Raw genomic sequence first — 10,585 nt, forward strand, 5'->3', positions numbered from 1 at the left:
AAAGAAGCTATTCATAACCTTGTTAGCGCTACGAAAAGGGGCCGCCGACGGTGTGGTTTGATTCATATACAACACATGTACATTTACATATACGAGAAGTCAGAGTGCGTGTACAATCGGATGGTTGCTGTTGTGTGGACGAGAGGCGTCCCACTTTACTCTTGTTGAGTGTAGAGAAAAATAAATGCTGCCGTTTCACCAGTGACGACTACTTTGTTTTTGAGCTAGTTCTCACTTACACGGAAAAATGAGTGTGCCAATAGAAGAAGCTGTTGCGTCAGTCGCGCCCAATTTCGCGATCGAACCGTTTGACAAAGATAAAGGCAAGTGGACGAGATGGGTGAAGCGCTTAGAAGGAAGTTTTCGAATGTTCAATGTACCGGAAAATCGTCAGAAGGACTACCTCTTACACTACATGGGGATCACGACGTACGATTTGCTATGCGACCATATTGGCCCAGTCGAGCCTGAGACGAAAACTTATGCCGAGATTGTTTCTACGTTGGGCACATTTTTCGAGCCAGAACCACTCGAGATGGTTGAGGTGTGGAAGTTCCGCACCCGGAAGCAAAAGGAAGGAGAAATTGTTAAGGATTTCGTGACAGAGCTGCAACGTGCTGCGAAGTTTTGCAAATTCGGTGACTACCTGAGGAAGGAACTACGAAATCAGTTGGTATTCGGATTGCGGTCGAAACGGATTCGGTCGAGACTTATTGAGGAAAAGGACTTGACGTTCGAGAAGGCGTTGGAAGTAGCGCTCTCGATGGAAGCATCCGGAGAGGGTGCAGAGATTTTCGAGAAGCGATCACACGAGGTAAACTACACGGAGAAACGACCATTGAAGGTAAATAGCACTACTAAGAAGAAATGTTATCGTTGTGGAAAAGAGGCACACTTGGCGAGTACATGTCATCACAAGGAAACTATTTGCAGTTTCTGTAAGAAGGTAGGGCATCTGCAGCGGGTATGCCTTAAGTTTAAATCGCAGGGAGAACATTCGGAGAACAAAGATAACAGAAAAATGAAAATGAAAAAGAAAATGCATGCTAATTTGATAAATCATGGAAATAGTAGTGATGATTATAGGGAAGAAGATGAAGAGTCAGGAGCAGATGAGGTTCTTACTCTCGAAATTTGCAAAGTTGATGAGTCAAAGTCATTATCAAAAGTTATTCTACCGTTGAATGTAAACGAAAGAGTAATCAAATTCGAAGTTGATTGTGGGTCTCCCGTTTCGCTCATGAGTCTTAACGACAAGAAACTTTACCTGAACGAGCTGCCGCTGTATAAGACTGGCGTAGAGTTGATTAGCTATTGCGGAAACAAGATAGAAGTTTGTGGTTACATGAAAACGAAGGTACAGCATAACGGTGATACGAATTATTTGCGGATGTTTGTTGTGAAGGCAGGCCGTCATCCTTTGCTGGGCCGTGAGTGGATGCGGGAGTTGAACGTCGACTGGAATGAAGTAATACGAAACCCAGATTTTTGCGTGGGAGCTATCATGTCCCGTCCCCCTACAAAAATATTGTCCAGGTCCGTGAGAAAACTTATTGAATATTTTCCACGGGTGTTTGATCCATCGGTGGGTACGATTCAGGGCGTTAAGGCTGCGCTACATTTGAAGCCGAACAGCAAACCGGTTTTCATAAAAGCGCGTACCATTCCTTTTGCAATTCGTGACACCGTAGAGCGTGAAATAAGAAGCATGGTGGAGAGCGGTATACTAAAGAAAGTAGAGCGTAGTGCATGGGCTACTCCAGTGGTACCTGTTATGAAGTCAGTGGATCGAGTGCGTTTGTGCGGAGACTACAAGGTAACGGTGAACAAATGTCTCTTGGTTGATGAACATCCTTTGCCGACTATCGATGAGTTGTTTTCGAACATGGCCGGTGGTCAGAAATTTACGAAGTTAGACCTGGCGCAGGCTTACTTACAAATGGAAGTTCGCGAGCAAGACCGTGAAATATTGACCTTGAACACACATCTTGGGCTCTACCAACCATCTCGCCTAATGTACGGCGTGGCATCTGCGCCAGCGATTTTTCAACGTGAGATTTCGCAGCTGCTTGGGGACATCCCCGGAGTTTCAGTATTCTTGGACGACATCAAGGTGACTGGTGCGGATGACGAAACCCACTTGCAACGGCTGAGAACAGTTCTGCAACGGTTGGACGAGCACGGCATGCGATTGAACGTGGAGAAATGTGAATTCTTCGCGGACTGCATTGAATACTGCGGGTTCGTTATTAATAGAGAAGGTATACGGAAGATGAAAACCAAAGTTGACGCTATCCAGAAGATGCCAAGACCACGCAACCGAGAACAAGTCAGAGCGTTTGTAGGGTTAATAAATTATTATGGCCGATTTATGAAGAATTTGAGCACACGAATCTATCCAATCAACAACCTGCTGAAGGAGAACGTTTCATTTCAATGGAATGAAGATTGTGAAAAGGCGTTCCTGTGGGTTAGAAAGGAGATGCAATCCGACAGATTTTTAGTACACTATGATCCAAAACTTCCGCTCGTTTTGGCAACCGATGCTTCACCATATGGTGTTGGCGCAGTGCTGAGCCACCTGTATCCGGATGGAACAGAAAGGCCAATTCATTGTGCGTCTCAAACATTGAATAAATCGCAACAAAATTACATTCAAGTTGATAAAGAGGCGTATGCAATTATATTTGGGGTTAAAAAGTTTTACCAATACCTCTATGGGCGTAAATTCATTCTCGTAACTGACAACAAGGCTGTTGCACAAATTTTGGCGCCTCACAAAGGACTTCCAGCCCTGAGTGCTTTACGGATGCAACATTACGCTGTTTTTCTCGAGTCATTCGATTATGAAATAAGGTTTCGGTCTTCGAAGGAGAATGCAAATGCGGACGGAATGTCTAGATTACCGATCCACGATGAAAATAATCAGCGCCTGATTGAAGAAGTAGATCTCATTGAGGTGAATCAAATCGAAACGTTACCTGTTACAGCAGAAGAGTTGGCGGAATACACCAAGCAGGATTCTAATGTGAAAACATTGCTACAAAGTCTGAAAGTTGGTAGAAACGTTGAAGGGCGAGACAGATTTGGAATCGACCAGAGCGAGTTCTCGATCCAGAAAGGTTGCCTAATGAGAGGCATACGAGTTTACATTCCGCCCAAGCTGCGACGACGAGTACTGGAAGAATTGCACACAGGACATTTTGGTGTATCCAGAATGAAATCATTGGCCCGATCGTATTGCTGGTGGGAAACCATTGACCGTGACATAGAAGAATTGTCAAGAGATTGTTGTGAGTGTGCCAGAGTACGGAAAAATCCCGTGAAAGTTGCGCCGCATTGCTGGGAACGAGCTTCAGAGCCGTTCCAGCGAATCCATATTGACTTTGCTGGGCCTTTTCTAGGACTATACTTTTTTGTGATAGTAGATTCATATACGAAGTGGCCAGAGGTTAAGATAATTCCCGATATGACGACAGATACCACCATCGACCGTCTGCGAGAGTACTTCGTGACTTATGGAGTTCCGTCAATTGTCGTCAGTGATCGAGGAGTTCAATTTACTTCAGATCAATTCCAAGCATTCCTAAAACGAAACAACATCGTGCACAAAATGGGAGCACCTTACCACCCAGCTACAAATGGCCAGGCCGAACGGTTCGTTCTGACCTTCAAAGATAAACTGAAGGCTTTGAAATGCGAGCGAAAAGACGTACAGTTTGAACTCTACAAAATCTTGATGGCATACCGAAGGACAGTACACCCAACAACTGGAAAGTCACCATCTATGCTAGTGTTTGGGAGACAGATGAAGTCCAGGCTTGATTTATTGGTTCCTGTTAGCGCCCAGGAGAATTCAATCCGCGAGGAAGGAGAGAGTGTACGACGTTTTGCGATCAACGAGAGAATTGCTGCGCGAGATTTCTTGGGATCTTCCAAATGGCAGTTCGGGACAGTAACTGAACGATTGGGTAAGCTCCACTATATGATCGAGTTAGACGACGGCAGAATCTGGAAGCGGCATGTGGACCAGATGAGACCAGGACCCAAGAAGCAGAATAACGAAAACGATTCCTGGATGGAGTTTTTCGATAGACCACGCATTGATACAGTATCTTATCACCCTAGCCAGTCGGTTGTTGAAAGTAATAGCTCTGTTATCCGTCAACAAACAACGAATCTTCAAACGTCGAGCGTTCCACCAACACCAGTTTCAGTAAATCCTATGGCACATTCAAGTCAGGTTATCGAAAGGGTTCAGAGCGAAACGCGGACAGGGACTGAATATATAGACAGGCCCGCACAAGACAAAAACGAAACACCCCGTAGATCATCTAGAATTAGGAAGCCACCAAAACGTCTTGATTTGTAATGATCAATGTAACTACCAATTCATTCGTTCATGTTAGGGCACAACCCTGCTAGAGGGGGAAAGCTGTTGGGATTTAACCCATAAAGCACAATACTATTTTCACAACCTGTCTACCAGCATTAATTGTCATTGATGTACAAGAAGAGAGCAAACGAAATAAACTGTCACTAAGTTGTAAGCAAGCGAATAAGTAACACGCGTTTTACTTTGTTCATCACCAATCCGGAATTTCTAGCGCGAAGTGTTTGGTTATAACAACCTCCATGCCCGATCGAAGGCCTTGGATAAATCCAGGGAAACAATATCAATGTGGTGTAATTTTTCAGTTGCGTCGTCTAGGATTTTTTCGATTGCTACAAGGCAATCTTCTGTACCTTTTCCCGCACGGAAGGCGAATTGTCTGGGATCAATCAGCTTATTTGACTCTAGAAAAGTCGTTAAGCGTCGATTGATCATTTTTTCCATGACTTTCCCAACACAACTTAGGAGAGTGATGGGGCGGAAATTGTCAAGAAGATGGTTGTTCATGTCTGGTTTCTGGATACAGATCATTAAACCCTCTTTCCAGCAACTGGGGAGGGTTCCACTGTCCCAGACTTTGTTGAGGAGCTTCAGAAGTGCTTTTTTCCCGAGATGGGGTAGATTCTTAAGCATAGGGTAGCTGATGTCATCAGGTCCTGTGGATCCTTGTTTGACTTTGTTCAGTACCCAATCAAGCTCTTTGAGGGAGAGGTTTTTGTTGAAGTCAAATTCCACATCGGTATGAAAATCGATGGGAATTCTTTCGCATTCCGTTCTATGGGTTAGAAAGGTTTGGTCGTAGTTTTGATTGGAGGAGGCGGATGCAAAGAAATCTCCAAACTCCTCGGCGATGATTTTCCGGTCATTGGTGTATTGACCGTTAATTAGAAGATTATATTCTTTGCTCCTTTTCTTGCCATGAAGCCTGCCAATCTTACTCCATAACTCCTTTGTTGACGCGTTGGGATTAATTTCGCTGACGAATTTAACCCAACTGTTGTGTTTGGCTGTGTTGATAACAGTCTTAGCTTCTTTGCGAGCCCTTTGGAACTCTGTAAGCAGAGTTGGCCTCAGTGAGCTGTCCGGATTGGCCTTTCTTAATTTGCGAAGGGCCTTACGTCGACCTTTGATCGCTGCCTTCACCTCAGGTGACCACCATGGGACGCATTTCCTGCCAGGAATGCCACTGGTTCTGGGGATGTGCACCATTGCAACTTCTAGGACAACTTTGGAGAATTCCTCGGCTGTCCAATCTCCAGCCCAGCCCAGTCAGCGTATTCAAATTTCCATCTTGGCCTTGTTGAAAACTCTGGAGAAGTTTGGCCGAAGGAAGTGAAGATTGGAAAATGATCGCTTCCGCAAGTATCATCGTGGATGTTCCAAGAAAGTTTTGAAGAGATTTTGTCTGATTCTATAGTGAGATCGATGGCTGAAGTAGTACCAGAATAATGGATTCTGGTGTGTTGGCCGTTGTTAAGAAGGAGAAGAGAATGGTCGGATATGAAATCCTCAATGATGGATCCTTTTCGATCGAGGTATGCACCTCCCCAGGCGTATGAGTGGGCGTCGAAATCACCCAAAAGCATGATTGGGGCGGGAAGTTGGGCGAATAGATGGTCCAGTTGGCCGCGTAGAGTGTTCGGATCGGAATCATTAGTGATCTAGATGCTAACGACGGTGATTGGAAAGGGGTGTTTAATGCGCACTACCACTGCCTGAAGGTCGGTGGTAATGGGAAGAAGATCATGTGGAGTGCCATCCTTGATTGCGATTGCAACTCCGTGTTTTGAGGGGTTGGGACCCTCTTTGAAATATGTGATATATTTTGAGATGAAGTGTTTATTGGAATTGTTTGGTGTCATAGTTTCTTGAAGGGCTATGACTGTGGGATTAGAGTTTGAAATAAGCATTTTCAATTCTAGAATATTTTGTCGGATACTTCTGATGTTCCATTGTATCCCGAATTTCTGTGTTGGAGTGAATGTGTTGGTGTTTTTAACTCTAATTCCTAAGTCTTAATTGTGTGTATGTTTGAACTATTCAAAGAGAATTAGTTCGATGGTCCTTTACTCTTGGAAAGAGAAGCTTTCTTTGAGGTATTGGTGTTGTTTTTGTTTGGTGTAGAAGTCTTTGGAGTGTTTGTTGTTGTTATTGTTGTTTTTTGTTTGATGTGTGTTCTTGTTGCTGTTGTTGTTTTCTGTTGGGGTTGTATTGTTATTTGTTGTGGGTGGGTGGGTCTTGTTTTTGTTAGTTAGGGTTTCATCTTCGGATTTTTGATCTGACTCTGAAGATGATCCTTTAGTTATTTTTATTTTGTTTTTGTTTTTGTTTGGAACATCAGACGTATCCATAGAGACAACTGATTCGTTTTCAGATTCAATTGATGAACTACCAGTTGTTGAATCTGTCATGGTTGTATCGAATGTGGTGTCAATTGGGGGGGGGGGGGATGCTTTCGCGACTAGAAGTGGCCGAAGCGGCCGAGGCGCAGTTACATTTGCAGTTACATGTGGGTGCTGGCTTTTGCAAGTTGGTGAGTCTGTTTTGCAGAACACTTGCGAATGAAGAGCCATTGTTTTGAAGTTGAAACTGTTCCTTTGCCTCTTTGTATGAAATTCCATTATCGATTCTTATTCTGGTAATTTTATTTTCATTTTGCCATACGAGACAATTCCTACTGGAAGAGGAGTGGTTCCCTTGGCAGTTGACACAAAAAGCTGAAGCATTGCACACTTTGATTGCTTCTGTTTGTTGTTCCTGGTGTTCTTGACCGCAGTTTCTGCAAAGCGGATTTTCGCGTTTGCATCGTTTGGTCGTATGCCCAAATTTGTAGCATTTGTAGCATTGCATGGGATTAGGATAGAAGTTTCTAGTCCCGACTCGAATGAACCCGAAATAAATGAAATCGGGAACAACCGTTCCACGAATGGTCAAAATTAGAGTTGCCGTTGGGACAACGATGTTGTTATCCTTCCTGGTAATACGCTTGACATCGATCACACCTTGATCGGAAAGCTCAGTAACCAGTTCGGATTCTTTGATGTCAATGACATCACGGCAAGTGACAACGCATTTGCGTTGATTTAATGTTGGGTGAAAGATAACTTCAACAAGGGTTTCATCTATCAATTTAGTTATTGAAAGGAGCTTACCAATAATATCCTTGTCCTTGGTTGTAAGAATATACTGCGTCCTCTTTTTTTCGTCTCGTTGTGGTCTCGCGCTGTTAAATTTATCCCCCGCAACGTTGGAGATAGTTTTACTGACTATGAACGAATTGGAAGGTTCACGTTCTCTCCTGTTGCACGAAGGAGCAGAATCTGCAAATTGCCGTTGAGTGGGTCGGCCCACTTTGGAGAGGTACGTTGGGTAGGTTTCCCTTCGTACAGGTTTGTAGCCCGGCCTTTAGGAGGCCCGGAGCTACTGGAAGCCATTTTGTTGTCTGGCTACACCCTAGGTATAGCCGACAAGTGGGTTTATCTTTGCACTAAAGCACTGAATAATTCTTGTGGGGGCTTGACACTTGGGGATATGTTCCCAGAAAATACTACTTTTTATACAAAAGCACTTGAAAAACCACCAGCGCACGTCTTCTTTTTAAATTATATTTTAATTTAAGATCACTACTCGCTACAAATAAACTGCCCAAAAGAAAAAAAAGGGGGCGTGGCGTTGGTGACGCCGAAAAGCGCGCGCTTTTCCGGTTTGCCGGCAAGCGCCCGCTTCTAACGGTCGAAACTAGCCGTTGCTATCTGCTTCTTCTTCTGCTGCCGCGCTGCAATAATCAAAACGATGCTCCATCAAAACTCGCCAACGAGAGACGTCCTAGTCCACTGTCCAGGAATTCAAAATGCCGAGCTGAATAAAAGAACGTCCTTCTCGGTCGGAGGTTAAAATCAGTATGTTTGTACTCTAGCGGTACACGCTCACAGGATAGAGACAAATCGGCAGACTCAACCAAAGGGGCGAGTCCAACGAGACGAACGAAAAAGCGTTAAAGGTAGCGATTGCAAAAAAAATACATTCATTACGATGTGTTCGCTCGTTGGATTCACATGCAGCCTAAAAAGGGTCCTTTTCAGGATCACAAAATTATCTTTAATCTAAAGAGTTTATTGTTTTGTTATCACTCGATATCCCCATCTTGTTCGGCTAAACCTTCTTGTTTAGCGATTGCGTTTGCCACTCGTCACAGCTTTCACAGTTGGAAAATTTCTTCCTATCCAGCTTGTGACATGTTGTACAGTAAATTATATTTAATGCGACGTGCCGAAGCAGCACTCAGTGTCGTATTGGAGGCGATTTTAACCTGTAATTGAACATTTGCGATGACAGTGGTACAGTGTCGACTTTCAATGTGGGGTCATAATTTGGACCCCGAACTCTATGTTTACAAAAATGTCCAAATAAATATGTCGCATTACAGGTCCGTCCAATTAGCTAAATGTCGACTGTACTTTCAATCTAGAAATAATTTAAGAATTGGTGAAAATTGAATAATCGGGAAATTCCCCAACCATCAATAAGCTCAGAACAACTGCCAAATTCTCATACTCATCATATCCTGGAAAACAAATTATGAAAAAATCAATTTGTGTTTTATTATTATTTTGGATATTGTTTTAGAAAGCATTGAACTGTATTTCGTAAACTCTTTTTTGGAAGGTTTAATGGCCCTGATGTGCTCCCGTGGCCGAGTGGTTAGCGTCATAACTAACATGCCGGGTGTTCGGGTTCGATTCCCGTTCTGGTCGGGGGAATTTTTCGTCAAAGAAATTTCCTCCGACTTGCACTGTGATCACGCGTATTCTAGAGCTTGCCACTCAGAATGCATTCAAGGCGTGTTATTTGGCATAGAAATCTCAACTAAGTACTAATAAAAATGACGCAAGTAATACTACGTTGAGACGGCGAAGTTCCTCTAGGAACGTTAGTGCCATTGAAGAAGAAGAAGAATGGCCCTGATAAGCGCCTTGTTTTATGGAATGGTTTCAGATTAGAAAACTTAGTACTCGTGGTTTTGAAAAAAACCATTTCGAACGCCCTCGATGCCGCCTTGTTCTGGATTTGCCACCAAAGCAGTTTGTATAAAGAACAAACTTTTTTCTTCTGCTACCTGATGCCGTTTTGCGAATGCGTTTGCCACTCGTCACTCACTGCAACTGCCTGTTGTCTTGATGTCCACCGAACCGAATGTGTTTTGTTCTGAATGCGGGTTTTCTTATCATCGCGAGCAGCTTTGCCAGCCAAATCGATCACTTCGGCGGTCGAAACTATATAACGGCGGCTAGGTGGACTGGTGCACTGGTACTAACGCGCCTAGCTACCCTTGCGGAACAATTGGCGAACACACCTACGAGGAACTGCGAACAACATGGTTCGAGCGGGATTTTGACTTTCCCTTCACTTTTCCTCCTTTGTCATGTCCAGACATGGCTGCTTGCGTTGGTTTGCTGATATGATGTGATGCGAAACGATGTGGTGTACGGTTTGGATGAGAATGATCGTTACGGCAGCGGAGCGGGGATTTTAAACTGACTGGCTGACTCGAGGATTACGCATGTGTGAGACTGCGACCAATGATTCGTTCATTTTTTTCTTTTTCCTTTCCAATCGTGCTTCATTGTATTTCGCTGCTGCTCTGGTTGCCCGTTTTGGTCGGTACGATTTGAGGAGCACAAAATGGACCAATCAAAAATGGGCACATAGTTCATTTGGACAATGCTTGATATTTCACAATTATTCAATTATTTATCTCAAGAAAAATGAAATGTTATTCGTTATGATAGATGCGTAGATATATTTCCTATCAAATGATGCAAAAAACTTTCTATTGAGAAATGCTCGAGTTTTTAGCGTTGCAAATCTTGCATTTTTTCCTACTTGTTCAGTGCCTAGATTTTCATTTCACCCCCTATATCCTCCGGTTAGACGTAGTCCTACGTCAAAACATCTCACAGACTGACAAATCTTAAATACTACCTAATATTCCTAATTCTACGTTTAAAAACACATTTAGATTTATTACATTAATTCAAAGTGACATTGAATTTCATTAAACGCACGGAAGCAGCTGGACAAAGGACAGTTTTGCCCGCACGACGTTCTATGCGCCGTATCGCCAATAGTTGTCTTTCGCGAGGTACGATGTACAAAGTGTGAATAGTATTCCACCGTCATGTTTTCATTCTG

At 43.5% G+C, this 10,585-nt stretch overlaps 1 protein-coding gene across 1 annotated transcript; it reads left to right on the top strand.

Moving 5' to 3' along the window:
- The first annotated feature begins 247 nt into the window (after positions 1 to 247).
- Positions 248 to 4,372, top strand: LOC129766426 (uncharacterized protein K02A2.6-like). The gene has a single exon (XM_055766956.1). The coding sequence runs from the start codon at positions 248 to 250 to the stop codon at positions 4,370 to 4,372; it is 4,125 nt and encodes a 1,374-aa protein (XP_055622931.1).
- Positions 4,373 to 10,585: the final 6,213 nt, after the last annotated feature.

Source organism: Toxorhynchites rutilus, chromosome 2 (assembly GCF_029784135.1).
Source record: "Toxorhynchites rutilus septentrionalis strain SRP chromosome 2, ASM2978413v1, whole genome shotgun sequence".
Taxonomy (NCBI): Eukaryota; Metazoa; Arthropoda; class Insecta; order Diptera; family Culicidae; genus Toxorhynchites; species Toxorhynchites rutilus.

What these genes read in the sequence shown, in the direction of transcription:
- LOC129766426 (XM_055766956.1), top strand. Translation starts at nt 248, where the DNA reads ATGAGTGTGCCAATAGAAGAAGCTGTTGCGTCAGTCGCGCCCAATTTC.